Source organism: Podarcis cretensis, assembly GCF_951804945.1.
Source record: "Podarcis cretensis genome assembly, chromosome: 12".
NCBI classification, from domain to species: Eukaryota; Metazoa; Chordata; class Lepidosauria; order Squamata; family Lacertidae; genus Podarcis; species Podarcis cretensis.
In genome coordinates this window covers 38,459,689-38,475,763 of record NC_137181.1, presented here as the reverse complement: position 1 = coordinate 38,475,763, position 16,075 = coordinate 38,459,689, and the positions used below count along the sequence as shown (strand labels likewise).

General features: G+C 42.8%; 1 protein-coding gene across 4 annotated transcripts in view; it reads left to right on the top strand.

Moving 5' to 3' along the window:
- CPVL (carboxypeptidase vitellogenic like) overlaps window positions 1-16,075 on the top strand; it is a 63,722-nt gene that overhangs the window by 27,863 nt on the left and 19,784 nt on the right. For all 4 annotated transcript variants that reach the window (XM_079948051.1, XM_079948052.1, XM_079948050.1 and 1 more), the window contains exons 8-11: window positions 3,904-4,026; window positions 4,425-4,556; window positions 6,760-6,858; window positions 7,828-8,001. In XM_079948051.1, the coding sequence (XP_079804177.1) occupies window positions 3,904-4,026; window positions 4,425-4,556; window positions 6,760-6,858; window positions 7,828-8,001 (528 nt within the window). The remainder of the gene's footprint in view (window positions 1-3,903; window positions 4,027-4,424; window positions 4,557-6,759; window positions 6,859-7,827; window positions 8,002-16,075) is intronic.

Sequence of the window (16,075 nt, the reverse complement as noted above, 5' to 3'; positions counted from 1 at the left end):
GGCCAGAAAGCTAATGTGGTTTGTGAGGGGGAGGTTGTGTTCCCACAACTGGGACACACATTCAGGAATGTGTTGTGTGTGCCTAGTTTGCAAAACAATCTCCTGAGCATTCCTGACTTGGCAAAAGCAGGCTTTGAAGTAAACTTTGTGGGAGATCAGTGCCAGATAAAGCAAAATGGGGCAGTGTTGGCAAATGCTAACCTTAGAACTAATATGTATGTACTGCAGTGTGAGTCTAAGGTTGCTAATGTGCAAAATGTCCCAACCCATGATATGTGTATTCATCTCCTGCACAGGCGTCTGGCTCATGCTAGCTATAAGGTGCTAAACAAAACATTGGAGTTGTGTGGGGGGATGAAAAACATTAAAAGTTGTGATAATTACTTAGACTGTAATATCTGCAAGGAGGTTAAAAGCAGGGCTTGCCCAGTAGCAAGAGCAAGCCAGAGAGAAACCAAAAAACCACTGGAGTTGATTCATGCTGATGTAACTGGTCCTTTTCCACCAAGTGTCTCCCATAACAAGTACTGTTTGATCCTAGTGGATGACTATTCTAGATTTGGCTGGGTCTATCCATTAAAGCAAAAGTCTGACGTTGCCCAAACTTTGAAGTTCTGGGTAAGAAGGGTAGAAAGGCAACTTGGCGAAAAGGTGTGCTCTATTCAGACAGACAGGGGAGGAGAGTTTATGGCAAGCTCCCTAAGAAACTGGTTGCGTTCCCAAGGGATTAAACATAGACTTACCAATGTGGCAACGCCTCAGGAGAACGGAGTAGCAGAGCGTAGGGGAGGTGTCTTGCAGACACAAATGAAAGCATTGTTAGCAGATGCAAATCTTCCAATTAAATACTGGGCTGAGAGTATTAAGACCGCGAATTATATTGGGAATCGCTTGTGGTCAAGGGTACTAGATGACATACCCTATAAGATTCTCTATAACAAAAGTCCCAGTTTGCAACATTTGAGAATCTTTGGGACAAAGGCATGGGTTGACATACCTGTAAAGAACCGAAGAAAAGGTGGGAAAAGGGCACAGCAGTTGCTATTTCTTGGGTATGAAAGTGGTACGAAAGCCTACAGGTTTGAAGATGATAAAAATCTTTTGAGTTATAGTCGATCAGCCAGCTTTAATGAGCAAAGAAATTGGCCCAAGATACATGCAAACCTGCTGCCAGAAAAAGTTTTACTGCCGAGCGTACCTGATAAGGCAGTTGAAACAAAGCTAAGAATTGGCAGCTCTCCCAGAGAAACTGAAAGGGAGGAGGTAAAGGTTGAGCATTTTTCTCCAGCTGCTAGCATGGAGCAGGGGAGAGAAGAAAGTGCAACAGGGACAGGAGGAGGTAAATCTCCAGAATCAATCCACCCCAAAAGCAGTCCTGAAGGTAGCCCAGGGGGTGAGGTTAATCAACCAAGGAGGTCTTCAAGAAGTAATAAAGGTCAACCTCCAGACCGTTATGGGTTCCCAGCCACCATAAACCAGGTTTGTGTAACTGAGCCAGAAAATTCTGAAGAAGTGCAAGAGTTACCTACTCTAGAGAAAGAGGCGTGGTTAAAGGCAATGCAAGCAGAGTATAACTCTCTGCTAAACAACAATGTCTTTGTACCTACAGAATTGCCTGAAGGTAAAAAGCCCATAAGCTGTAAGTGGGTTTTTAAAGTGAAAAAGCTGGCTGATGGTAGTTGTCAGAGGAAAGCCAGGTTGGTTGCAAGGGGCTTTACATAAAGAAAAATGATACATTATGATGAAGTGTTTGCCCCAACAGCAAAGGCTGAAACAGTAAAATCAGTTTTAGCAATGGCAAGTCTGAGAGGGTTAAAAGTTAATCATTTTGATGTTGCCTCAGCATATTTAAATGCTCCTATTGACACTGAGGTGTATTTACAGCAAATACCAGGTTATGAGCTGGAAAAAGACAGCATGGTGTTAAAACTGCAAAGGGCACTATACGGTTTACACCAAAGTGCACGTCTATGGCATGAATGCATAAACACAACTTTGAAAAAGATGGGATTCAAACAAAGCCTGGCTGATTCCTGTTTATATTCAGCAATGGTGCAAGGAAGTGTTTGTTATTTACTTTTGTATGTTGACGATATCTGTCTAATAACAACTGCACAAAAGCAAGTGTCTTGGTTTATAAACAGCCTAGGTAACAAATACAAACTGAAGTATTTGGGAGAGATTCAGAATTACTTAGGAGTAGAGGTTCAGAGAAATGAAGAGGGCGTCTACTCTCTGAGTCAGAAGGAAAAAATTGAAAAGTTACTGAAGACATATGGAATGGAGAGGGCAAATGAGGTTGACACTCCCATAACTACCCAGTACAAAAATGAACCAGAAGGGCAAAAATGTGAGAATGCAACAGCGTTTCATTCTCTGTTGGGTTCTCTGTTATATTTAAGTTGTTGGACAAGACCTGACATAACATTGGCAGTGCACATGTTAAGCCAAAGAAGTGCAGACCCGGCTCAGAGAGATTGGGTAGCACTTAAAAGAATCCTAAGGTATCTGAAAGGCACAAAAGATTACAAACTGGTGCTAGATACAGGATATGATCAGCAAGTGTATGTATACGCTGATGCCAGTTGGGGGGACAGAGAAAATGGAAAGTCTACCACTGGATATGCCATATATATTGGAAATGCCCTGGTTCAGTGGAAATCCCAGAAACAAACATTTGTTGCCACAAGTACTTGTGAAGCAGAGTACTCAGCCATAAGTGAATGTGTGTCACAAATAGAGTGGTTTGCTTGTCTAACAAAAGAACTTGGAATACCTTCTGAAATGCCAATCACTGTGCTAAGTGACAACATGGCTGCACAACAGCTTGCCAACCAACAGAACTTTAAAAGCAAGAGTAAACATATAGCTATAAGATACGGAAATGTGAAAAATGCTTTGGAAAGAAATGTGTTAAAGGTACAGCACTGTAATACAAAATGTAATGTGGCAGATTTGTATACAAAATGTTTGGATGCTCCTAAATTTCGAGACTTAAGAGAATTATTAGGTCTCAAGCCTTTGACTTAAGGAGGAGTGTTGGGATTCGCAGGATACTGAATAAGTCTGCAGGCTTCAACAGGATGATGCAATACTCTGTGTAGTGCTGAGTCAGAGTGACTCAGCAGGAGTGTGATTAATGTGATTGGCAATCACCTGTTTTAAAAAGGAAAGCCTGTTTAACAGTGGGTGTGGTTGCAGTGGTGGTTGTGCTGTGGTGTGGTGGTGCTGTGGTGGAGAGTATTCGTTTGTAAGTACTCTGTATGGACTGTCTCTTTTGTAAATACCTGTATATACCTCACATTAAAAGACTGCACTGGGAAAAAACCTGGAACTCTTAGCGTTTCTGCTGAAAGCGCCGCGAGGAATTTCGCGACACAAACCTCTTGTGTTTATGCTTTTTGCTGCAGCCAGATTGTTAGTGGCCTCCCATTGGAAGTCCCAATCATCTCCTTCCCAATCGGAGTGCCTATCAAAAGTATGGGACATTGCACTGTCAGAACATCCGACACATGTATGGAGAGTCCTTAACAGTTCATTAAAAATAGATCTTTTTATTTCACATGGTATAAGATATTATCCTAACGTAAACGCAGCTGAACAGCCCACTAAACCCCAGATGAAAGTGTGGAGACGCTTTATGGAGAACTGAATTGACTCTCACACACACCCTTTTCAAAATATATGATAGTTGAATGCATTATTGTATTCCCAGTTTTCAGGTTTTCTTCCCCATTGTATTTTTATTTTATTTTTTCTATTTCTGCATGCAATTTGTATTGACTACACCTATCACTTTTGATGTATTTTCTATGTGTTTATATCAATAAACAGAATTTTTAAAAATGCATGAAAGCTATTCACACTACCTTTTTGTTTGACTGTATTCTTCAATATCACTAGTCCTATGCAGGGAAGTATGTGCCTGCCATCGGCTATTATATCCACACCCGTAATCCTACAGCAAAGATAAAGATCAACTTTAAGGGTGTTGCCATTGGAGATGGTCTCTGTGACCCTGAATTGGTAAGATATCTCCATATTGTGTTTAATTAAAAAAAATAAAATTATTTTTTAAACCAGAAGTGGATTGTGATTCTCAAATTGCGGGGGAAGGATAACGGAAGAAAGGGAAAAACGAGTATTGTTCCATGTAACTTTCTAATTTCAGTAAAACTTTAATTAGTTTACCACATGTTTCTCAAGAGCAAATTAGCTGCGATCCGGCAGGGAACTAGACTGCTTATAAATGCCACCAAAGTTTTATTGCAGCCTTGGCAAACTATTTAAAATTTGGAAGCATGCTTTTAAAAAATAAATAAATCTGCTAATGCACTGCCTTTTTTTTTTTTAAAAAAATGGGCATTCTAGAAGATTAGAATAATCTAGACTAATATCGCTGAATTTCTTGATTCCGTTTGCAGATGTTTGGTGGCTATGCAGAATTGTTATATCAAATTGGCTTGTTGGATGAGAAGCAGAAGGCGTTTTTCCGGCAGCAGACTGATCTGGCAGTAATCTACATCCAGCAGAAGAAATGGAGAGAAGCCTTTGAAGTACGTATTAGAGGCCCACATGCTGGCCTCCAGCAATTAAAACCATCTGAAGAGAATAAGGGGGTCAGAAGGAAGCAGAATGGAGGTCACGAGCGCTGCGCTGGAAAAAGGTGTCCATTTATATTGCCGCAGAAGGGCAAAGAGAGGGAGAACTAATGGAGAGAGAAATCACCGTCCAATGTTTCTACAAAATTTACCTTGGCCTCTTTTCAGAATTGAGTGCTGTGGCATATGTTTACATAGGCATCTCTTTCATGAATTGCTTTAGTTTTTCTAAGTCTGTGCTTGTATGCCCTAAAGGTTTAGCTTATCCCCAGGAAATCAGGAAAGATGCAGTCGTGGAACTCGTTGCATATGCTTGAACACACGCCTGAAACCTTTCTATATCCATGAATAATGGCTCCAATTTTTAACCCCCACCAAAAGAGTGGAAGGCGAAAACAGCAGCACACACTGTGGGCTGGCATTTTGCTCTGAATTTGCGGCGTTTTATGTTTCCCGCGCAGTGATGCCACGAAGCAGCCTTCGGATGTGTGCAGCAGTAAGCCGCTAATGAGTTACTTACTGCAATATGGTGCATTTCGCAGAATAATTTGTCTAATTTTAGAAATAACCTTTAAAATGCATATAACTGTGTGACTTGTATTCTCAGCATTCCAGTTTATATCCATGCTACGCATTATCTGGTTTCATTTATTTATTTTATTTACACACACACACACACACACACACACACACACACTGCTTGATTATAAGGAAACCTCTAAAATCTTAGCTATGGTGGAGCAGTGAATAGAGTGTGCCCAACACAGGCAAATAATAGATTGGAGCAGCATTCTAGATTGGATCTTCCTGGGGGCTGGCAGTGGGATCGGGAAGTTGAAGTGGGTCAAAAAACAGTGCCTTCCAAATTTTGAATATGGTAATCAGTTGGCCCCAAGAACAGGAGACAAATCCTTCCTAATAATAGTAATAATAATTCTATTATTTACATCTCGCCCATCTGACTGGGTTGCCCCAGCCACTCTGGGTGGCTCTCAACAAGATAGATATTTTAAACGCAATAAAACACCCAGCCATTGAAAGCTTGCCTGAAAGCCTTCAGATGTCTTCTAAAAGTCAAATAGCTGTTGCTCTGTTTGACATCTGATGGGGAGGCATTCCACAGGGCAGGTGTCACCAGCAACGCCTTTACTCAGGGGTTCAAGGGGTGCAGGGCACCCCGGCGCCAAATTCGGGGGGGGGGGCGCCAAATGCCAAAGATGGCACTGGAGGTTGTAGTTGGACATCCCCACCCCCAGGAACTTTTAGAGGGGAGATCTGTTCACCGTGGATGGGTGCAAGGAAGGCATGCAAGCCCAGGTAAGGGTGTGGAGGACCCAGTGTTGTGGGCACCGCATGGTGGCTCCTTTGCCTCCGCCCAGCACTGCGGGCAGAGCTTTTCCTTTCTGCGTCCCGCCCATTCCTTTCCTTGCTGTGCTTCTCCTCCTGTGCCATCAGGCGCCCTGCCTAGCCCTGCTCTGGTCTGTCCCGTCCCGCAGTGCCGCCCTCGTCCTCCCACAGCAGCGGAGCCCAGGAGGGAGCAGAGTGGCGGCAACAGGCCAGGCAGCCTCCCTCCCTCTCGCACTGCCTGTTTCCTTGCCGTGCTTCTCCTCCCGTGCCACTGGGCGCTCTGTGTAGCACTGCCCAGCTCCGTCTCATCGCGTGACAGCACCCTAGTCCTCCCGCAGCAGCAGAGCTCGGGAGGGAGCGGAGCGGCGGCGGTTGTTACAGGTGAGCGATTTCTCCCTCCCCTAAAGGCGGCCCTGGGTGTCACTGCTGAGAAGGCCCTCTGTCTGGTTCCCTGTAGCTTCACATCTTGCAGTAAGGGAACCACCAGAAAGCCCTCGGAGCTGGACCTCAGTGTCCAGGCAGGACAATGAGATTGGAGATACTCCTTCAGGTATGCATGGACATTCAGGGCTTTGAGGATCAACACCAACACTCTGAATTGTGCTCGGAAATGTACTAGGAGCCAGTGTAGATCCTTTAGGACTGATGTTATATGGCCTCAATATTTCATAGCTCAGGTACACTCCACAAAGCATCTCCTTGCTATTCGTGACCAACTGAATTATGCCGAGCATTGCGGTTCCTTAGAATTTTTTACCCAGCAGAAACCATATTTTGAACTGTGTTTCTTTCCATGGCTCTCTTCCTCCAGGTGTTTGATGTTCTGTTGAATGGTGATGAAATTGGAACTGCTTCCTTCTTTCAGAACGCCACAGGGTGTAGCAACTACTACAACTTCATGAAGTGCCAGGTAAGCCACCCTTAGACTAGGCATTCTGGTAATGTGCTTTCGAAGCTATGGAATTAACTTGGGCTACTGCTCTATCAAAAGCAATTGGAAATGGTGGTAACAGTACTGGAGCTTGAGGAAATGATCCCTCCTCGCTCCCCCCTGTTGTTGTTTAAATCTCAGCACATGCTTAAGGTCAAGGGACGAGTGGGATATTTTGCACCTGGTGCCGAGGTAACATGAGGAGGTCTTTAGCATTGTGCAAATACTGCAGACGATTCACCTAGGATGTGCCTGTCTCTCCACTTGTGAAAAACCCAACAGCTGGAGAGAAAAAGGAAGGGTTTCCCCCTACCACCCCATGAAGATTAGGTCTATCGATGGCTATTGGCCTGGTGGCTAAATGGAATTTCAGTATTTAGAGGTGCTGAGAGAGTGCTGTTGTCTTCATGCCTTGCCTGTAAACTTTCTAGAAGCATCCAGCTAAGCACTCTTGGAAGCCAAATGTTAAGACTAGTTTGACCTTTTCTCTGCAAGCTTCTCCCCCCTAAGTTCTTATGGGAAATAGTGCAAGCTGAAGCAGTTTCCCTAAGTTAAAACTTGATTATTGTGTTGCCTGCATGGGACATTGTTTAATGCAAGTAAACTCAGTCTGGCACAGTGACAAATTAATGTGGCTGTACATTTTCACCAACAGCAAGCCTTTCCCCCCCTCTCTCGTCTGATCAATTACCAAATGCCACCAGTTTTCATGACCTGCTGGGATTTTCCCCTTATGAAACTAATAGACTTGAACACTTTAAATTGCTTCATAATTTCAGACTTAACTGACCCCTGCAGTTTCATGTTTAATACAATCCTCACTTATGCGGTGTTTTGCATGCTTCAGTGCTAGGTAAGATATTCTTGTACATGGATAACTAGGGAGTATAATTTTATTGTGTTGATTTTTTGCAGCCATTTTTATCTTTCTCATCTTTTGTTTAATAGGAACCTGCGGATCAGGAATACTTTGGACAGCTGTTAACACTGCCAGAAATAAGGAAGTCTATCCATGTTGGCAACCTGACATTTCATAATGGCTCCACGGTTGAGAAACATTTGCTTGAAGATGTGATGCAGACAATAAAACCATGGCTGGCTGTTCTAATGGATAACTACAGGGTAGGTAGGCTGCCAAACCCAGCCTCTAAAATTAAAGAACCTGCAGAACTGCCTTAATTCATTATTTTCCAAATATTTAACCTCCAAATATTTAACACCTACTCCCGACTTCTAATCAGCCATCCCTAAAACAGAACCAGAATAGTTTAGCAATTTAGTGATAATCAGTGTTGCAGCGATGTGTGACTTCAGTGAGATTAGCTGATTAACTTTGCATTTCAAACCTTTACCCAATTTTGGAGAGGATAACTTTGTGTTGTGGCATGTAAAGTGTCTGGTTTTTTCCTGGCATTCTTTTTTTTGGGGGGGGGGTCAGAATTGGTTAGTAGAGATGATGAAGTCCTCCCATGGGCACTATATCACCTCAGTTCTCGTGTATACGTTGCAGGGACTTTCCCCCATATAAAACACATAGCATTTCAAGAGAGCTACAATATTTTTCGGCCCATAGGACGCACCGGCCCATAGGGCGCACCTAGTTTTTTGAGCTTCCCCCGACCCCAGCCCCCAGAACAGGCAGCTCTCCACAAGCCATGGGAGAGCTCCCACGGCTTGCAGAGAGCTGAGCGAAGCCCGAAGCCTGGAGAGTGAGAGGGGTCGGTGCGCACTGACCCCTCTCGCTCTCCAGGCTTCAGCGAAAGCCTGCATTCGCCCCATAGGACGCACACACATTTCCCCTTCATTTTTGGAGGGGAAAAAGTGCGTCCTATAGGGCGAAAAATACGGTAACTTTCGAAGCTGGTGAAATACTTCTACACTGGTGGTTGAAGTCTTCGTCTACAGGACAACACTGCATCTTAACAACTGTATTTGTGCTTGAATGTTTTGCTCTTCCACAGCACCTGTTCAGCTTTAGCCAGCAGATCAATTGTATTATATGTGTTATTATTTTTATATATTTATTAAAGTATTTCTGTACAGTCATACCTTGGAAGTCAAACGGAATCCATTCCAGAAGTCCGTTCCACTTCCAAAATGTTCAGAAACCAAAGCACGGCTTCTGATTGGCTGCAGGAAGCTCCTGCAACCAATTGGAAGCCCTGTTGGACGTTCGGCTTCCAAAAATAGTTCGCAAACCAGAACACTCATTTCCGGGTTTGTGGCATTCGGGAGGCAAAACATCTGAGTACCAAGGCGTTCAGGATCCAAGGTATGACTTCATAAAATATCAGGATTATGTACTACAACGAAATACAAAATGCTTTTAATCTTTGATGTGCCTGGCTAATCAAAAACAGACAGAAACAGCTGTATAGGCCTGTTGGCATAAAAAGATCCTCAAGAGAGACAACAGCAAGGCTGTCTGCCAAATCTCTGCAGTGAGAATGTTCTGTAGCATAGGACTGGTGATGCTAAATGTCTGACTTTCTCGTTGAGGCCAGTCACGCCCCTGTAACATGGGTGACAGCTAACAGCACTCTTCCAGATAATCTCTGTGATTGATCTGAGATATAATGGCTCAGGTAGACCGTAAGGCATGGGTAGGCAAACTAAGGCCCGGGGGCTGGATGCGGCCCAATTGCCTTCTAAATCTGGCCCGTGGACAGTCTGGGAATCAGCGTGTTTTTACATGAGTAGAATGTGTGCTTTTATTTAAAATGCTTCTCTGGGTTAATTGTGGGGCATAGGAATTCGTTCATTCTCTCCCCCACCCCCATAATAGTCCGGCCCCTAACAAGGTCTGAGGGACAGTGGACCGGCCCCCTGCTGAAAAAGTTTGCTGACCCCTGCCATAAAGTATAGTGGGCCCAGGTTGCTCAAAACCCTGAACCTGGCCTGATAGCCTATGGGAAGTCAGCGGTGTTTCAGGAGTTCCCAAAGGCAAGTCTGTTGATGTTGTCAAACAATAGAGGCTTGGCATTTGTTGCTTTTCTAAGTGCTGCCCCAGAGCTACCTAGTAATGAGAGTAGATAAGGTAGCAGATTACTTGCTTCTTACTTCCTGACCTAGTTTGGTAAGCCACTTGTGGTGCTTAAAAATGTCTTAAATAGAAATGTCTTAAATGATGAAATGAGTAACTTTATTGACTTTTTAAAATTTAATTCCACATGCCACTGAAATTAATCTTAAACAACTTAAACTGATTGAAGGCTGTGGTTAACAGTCATGGCTTTCTTCCAGAGAACCCTTGGAATGTGTAGCTTTGTGGGATACTAAGACTTGTTTGTTGGGAATCTTTAGCCCTTCGTGTAACTTGTAATTTTTAGCATTCCGTTAGATGGGCCCACAACAGTTTCACAGGCATAAAACTGGTTTAAATTTCTAGTGTACATGTAACCTTAGAAAATATTGAAGAACGTACCTACTGCAGCAGCTTTACATATATGTATATTTAGTTAGATGCTGTAAGACACAACCAGTATTGGGCTGTGACTGTAATTTGTTCTGTTTTTAATGCTGAATTTTAAATTGTTGTCACGTGCCTTGGGACCTGCTGATGAAGGGCATGTGACAACAACAACAACAGCAGCAACAACAACAACAACACAGTGGTTGTAGCACAAAAGAGAGGTATGCACATCCCATTTGCTGTGGCCAGTCTGAAAGTTACTCACATCTTGTGATCTTTGGAGTTCACATGTAATGTATTGGCTAGTTTGCATTGTATATCACATGGGGGAGGGGGGCATACGGAGCCACTCATTTCTACCTCAAGAATATTGGAATGATAACTTACTTGCATGTCAAGCTTAATGTTCACATGTGACATGGCTTGGGGCAGTTTTTGCTGTAGCCAGAACGTCTCTGTAAGACTGAGCTATCCAACCCTCTTTTGGTGTATGGCAGGAGTCACTTCACATCCCATACCAGTGCCTAACCACATGGTAAATGTAGCATTTTGATCTGAACTATATTGGGAGGGTGAGGACCAGTCCAAGTTGAAGCACTCTGCTTTTCTACGCACTGGAAGTTTGGCTGTTTTGGCAAATCCAGTCTTTTTCCTAAGGCAAAGGATTGTTGTTGTTGCTGCTGTTATTTCTATACCACCTTATACCCTATTTCTATACCGCCCTATGGCTGTGCAGGAAATAAGTTTGGTACAAGGAAGTGCATGGCGTTTTCTGGGAAGTGGTCAACATGCCCGTCATACTTTTTGTTTGATTGAAGCATGTGTTCCTTTTAGGATACGTAAAAAGAAACAAAAGAAATTTCTTTGTCTTTTCGCTCAACCAAAGCCAGATGGGGAATAATACTACTCATAATTCATTGTACAGGATTTGTGAAGGATGCGGCATGGCGTGTGGTAGCTGCCATGATAGATGCTGCAGCCTACTGACCTTTCAAAAGAGCGCAATCACTTGGTGCTTGGTGCTTAGAAATGCTGTCAGGAGTGCTTCAGAAATTCTGCTGTTTTTGACACTCCTGTTACACATCCTGTGTCTAGGTTAAACTGTTTGCTATGGTTCCACCAACCCCTCTTTCTTCCTTTATCAATTTAATAAGGAATTGTGACAAATAATAGAAAATGGAAAACACTGTGTTAATGGCATGGCCTGTTAGAAATCTGGCACCATTGTCCTTGGTTGTATGTTGTGTGGCGATTAGTCTTGTGCAGTCCTTTTTGTATTTGGCAGAATTTGGTATTTCTCAGCAGTAGAGAAGGTGCTTGGTTTCCAATGGTCCCAGTTTCAATCCTTGGCGTTTTTGGATAGGGCTGGAAAAAACCTGCTGGAAACCATGGAAAGCTAGTGCCAATCAATGTAGACAAGTGCTCTTCAGTATTGTAGTCCTGGCATTGTTGGGCTGCAGCTGCCATCATCCCTGAGCAGTGGCTAAATTGTTTTATGGGATTATGGGAATTGTATTTCAACCCCAACTAGGGATCAAAGGTTGAAAAACACTAGCGTAGGCAGTGCTGGACCCAATGGGCTGACTCACTTTATTCTATTTAAGGTATTTAAATAAATAAAAATAAAATCTTTAGGTTTTGGAAGCTTTATTACAAGTTATGATTCAGTTGGCCATCTTTTCTGCAAGGGTATTTAAACATTTACTAGGACTCCTGAAGGGTCTTTCTAAAACTAGAAAGAGGAATTTGTCTTAACAAATAGGAAGGAAGCTCATTTGAACATAATCAATTTGACTTTACCTCATAAATTGCAACATTGGTGAGGTTGCACTTCCTCCTATGAATCAGGTTATTGGCAAGGGGAAACTGCTGGATCTGTCTCTGCTTCTGGCATCCTTGACAAGGATCTGGACATTCCCTGGATCTGGACATTCCCTGGGAAAGTAAGATCTTTCTGTTATCAGCCTTGTTTTGGACTACACTACTGGCAATATGCTGTATGTGGGATTGTCCTTTGGAAAATTTGGAAAATTTCAGAAAGGACACCAACTTGTTAATGAGGACATGCTGTACCAAGAAAGCAAATACTGATCACACTTAGCTTAGAGAACTTCAGTGGCTCCTAGTTGGCTTCCAGACACAATTAAAAGTACTTGTGTTGATCTTTGGCATCCTAAATGTCTTGGATCACTATACCTGAGGGAGCATTTAAGTGTTATTTGTTGAGATAGCAATAGAGGCTGTGCTTCAGGTGCCTCCTCACCACCAATGATGCCAAGACTTCTCTGGAGAAGATGATTGAAAGTCTGTATGGCACCATTCCTCTTTTCTCTTACAAAGCAAATGATATTTTACTGGGTTGTGTTGTTTTTTTTACATGTGATTCTAAATATTTATATTGTGTGGAATTGACTCTGTTAGCTGTAATACGTACTTTTTAGTGGAAAGCCAGGATATAAACATTTTGAAAACATAGTGAGAAGCAGAAAAGTGGGAAGGATATTTATTCCCCTTTTGTCTGTTCTTCTCCAGAGATCCCTCAAACTTTCTACAAAATGCCAGAATTTTCTTCTGTTCCTTGATTGATACCTTCCTGTTATTCACCGTAGATACATTATCCGGGCTTCAAAGGGTGGAAAGCTCCTTTTGAAAACTTTCCCATTGCTTAGGAACCTGGATATATTTCTTAACTCAGCTATTTATGTGCTTGTTTATGTTTCTGAGCTTTGGCTCCATTCCCTCCCAGTTTGTAGTTGTGGGATTGTCTCAAGCTGCCTTTTTCCGCTTTAATTTTGGTAAAAAAAAAACAACAACCCTAATAAAATGCAGCTGTTACTGAAACACTTAGATATTTTATCAGGTTTTCCCATCAGATGTGTTGCAGTGTCACTTGTGAGGAAATATTACACCAGTAGGTTCAGGCAATGAACAAAACATGGCACATGTGCAAACTGGCCATTTCTCAACACTCATCTACAACATTGGCTCCTTTGTTCATAACAGAGCTGAGGGAAAGACCTCTGTTACATCCCACACATATCCCCTTTTTCCAGCCTTCAAAGATTGGCTTCTATTACTTCCACTGAAAGAATGACATTTTTTCTTCAACATAATGTGGTGTTGCTTCATAAAATAGAGGCAGCCCAGTAGCCTAGTGAAGACAACTGTTTTATCCATTCTAAACCCAGTCACATTACATTTCTATAACACTTTTTACACTACACTCATTGTCACACATTTTCCCCTCACACACACTCGCACAGACACGATGGGCATTTCCCCCCTTAATAGTAGATTTGTGTAATTGCACCCCTATTTGTCAGATGCAGAGTGCTAAAAAAGATTTGTGGGAGGAAATCGTAATATGGGATCACAAATCAGCTGGGCTTTTGCTTCTGAATATCAAATGGTTTTCCAAACTTGGGTCTCCAGGTGTTTTTGGACTACAGCTCCCATCATCCCTAGCTAGCAGGACCGGTGGTCAGGGATGATGGGAATTGTAGTCCAAAAACAGCTGGAGATCCAAGTTTGGGAAAAACTGGTTTAATCAAACCATGGTGTTATCAAACATACCAAACATTGTCTGTTCTTGAGTGGGTATGGCTTTTGTTGGATATATTTGAAGCCAATTTGACGACTTAGCTCTTCAGTGAAAAAATATGTCTGTTTCTTCAAGAAGAGCCATATTGGTGATAAACCAACGAGAATGTTCCTCTAATTCTATCTTTTTAAAGAAACACCCTGTCAGGGAACTGCCATCGGAGCCAGAGGGAGAGAGAGGGCTCCAGAGGGATTCCGGAGAGCGTCCCGGGATGGGGAGAAGCAGCCCATCTTCTGGGGAAGGAAATCAGCATAGCACCAGTGGAGAACGGGGGCAGATTGGGGAATCGGCGAGGCGGTCCCATGACTCCTCGCCGGGGACCAGCGGGGAGAGCACGGGTCGTCTGCTGCCCACACCCTCCCTGCGCAGAAGGCTTCCGCGCAGAGAGAGTAGGCGGAGACTAGGCGTCAAAGAGCTTCTTTGCTGGAAGAAGTTCAAGAAACGCCCACTGACGGATTCTGCCAGCGATTGAGACAGCCATGGGTGAGTGGCTGTCCGGACGGAAAAAGTTCACTTAGGCAACCCAGCCAGGTGTGGCGCCAGTTTACGCACGAGCGACCCCTAGAACCATTACACACCCATTTGGAAATTACTGTGGCCATTTGTTGTTATCTCTTAGCACTGTTATCTGCCAGCCTTTCTAGGTTATAGAAAAGTATTTTAAGAAAAATGTTTAATGCCTACAAGAAGAGAAACCAGAAGTCTCATTGTGCAAGCAGATATCTATTGTGCAAGTAGACAGATATATATATAATTTCCAGCAGGAATTAAGCGAGCAAAGATTTCATTTGCAAGGCAAAAATTGGGTATGATTTGTGCAGGACTTTCTTATGTTCCATACCATGACAGGGGCTTTGTAATAATTGGATGAGATATTTTATCCCAGGAAAGAGGCTTTGGCTTAGAATTCTTTAACTCTAATAAAACCTTTGATGTTTGTTGATCCTGTGAATATATTTTTGTTAGTATCAGATTTTGCTATATCTACTGATTTAAACCTGTCTTGCCCCAAAAGGAGTTGTGCAACACCGGAAAGGTTAACTTGCCTTAGGTTAGAACTCAGTCCTACAGTATTTAAGATTGCATCTAGTTCGGAAATTGTGGCAGGCACTGTCACTTATCATTCAACAGCTCATTAAATCCCAGCTAATTGCATCTTTGTTCCTGCATTTTAAAGTCTTCCTGTGCCAGCCCTTAACTACCTCACTAAAATTTTACCATTTGTACCCTCACAGTTAACTTCATTAGCTTATTCTAGCACAAGTAAAACAAGAGTCTTAATAAGATTTTGTTTTGTACAAATTGAAGGCAGAGTGTTCGACATTTGCTCTGCCTGGTAGCCTGAGCGACTTAAAATCCACAAGTAAAGTAGTGCGTATTTGAAATGTTCATGACATGTTTATATTTTTTGTAATGTGTTTTGGTTTTCTGTGTTGTTTCAGAGCTTTTAAACAGTTTTGCTTGTGATCTACATCATACCCTCTAACACCTCAGTGGCAAAATCCAGGACACATTCTTCTGGGACACGATCTTCCTATTTTTTCTCACAAGAGAATGGCGACCATTTTGGACGCCATAATCTTGAGCAATTTCACATCACAATTCCCCCCAGAAAAAGCGCCTTTTTCGGCACGGTGCCCTAAAAGGTGTTTTGGGGCGCCACATAAGATTGCAGGCCTGAAAAAGTACTGGGGGGGGGGACACAATCATGGTGTGAAATCGTCAAGATCACAGCATCCAAAATGTTATGCCATGCCGCCATGGCAGCCATTTTGTGACAGCACTTCCACAAAATTAAAAATGTGCTCACTGGTCCTGAAAGGTTGGCAACCTCAGTTACATTTATGCTATTCTTTATGTCTAACTTTTTGCTTATTTTGTTTTGCCCCTTTGTTCCTTGTCCATTTCAGTTCCTTTGAATGTTTTGGGAAAACTAGAGTTTCATGTCATGATGAGCCCACATCTACCGCTTGGAACGGGGAAGTTTGCCGCTGACCCAAATTTCCCTGTTTCAAAGAGGCTTTTATGGGGGAAATCCTTGTATCCTTCCTTTGGAATGTAGTTTATATCACCTTCCTCGCAGAAAGCATGCAAGCAAGCCAAAGACATGAGCCACCCGCATGAGAACATTCTTTCTTAAACTGTTCATTCATGTAATCCACAAGTCTTAATCCCTTTCTCTT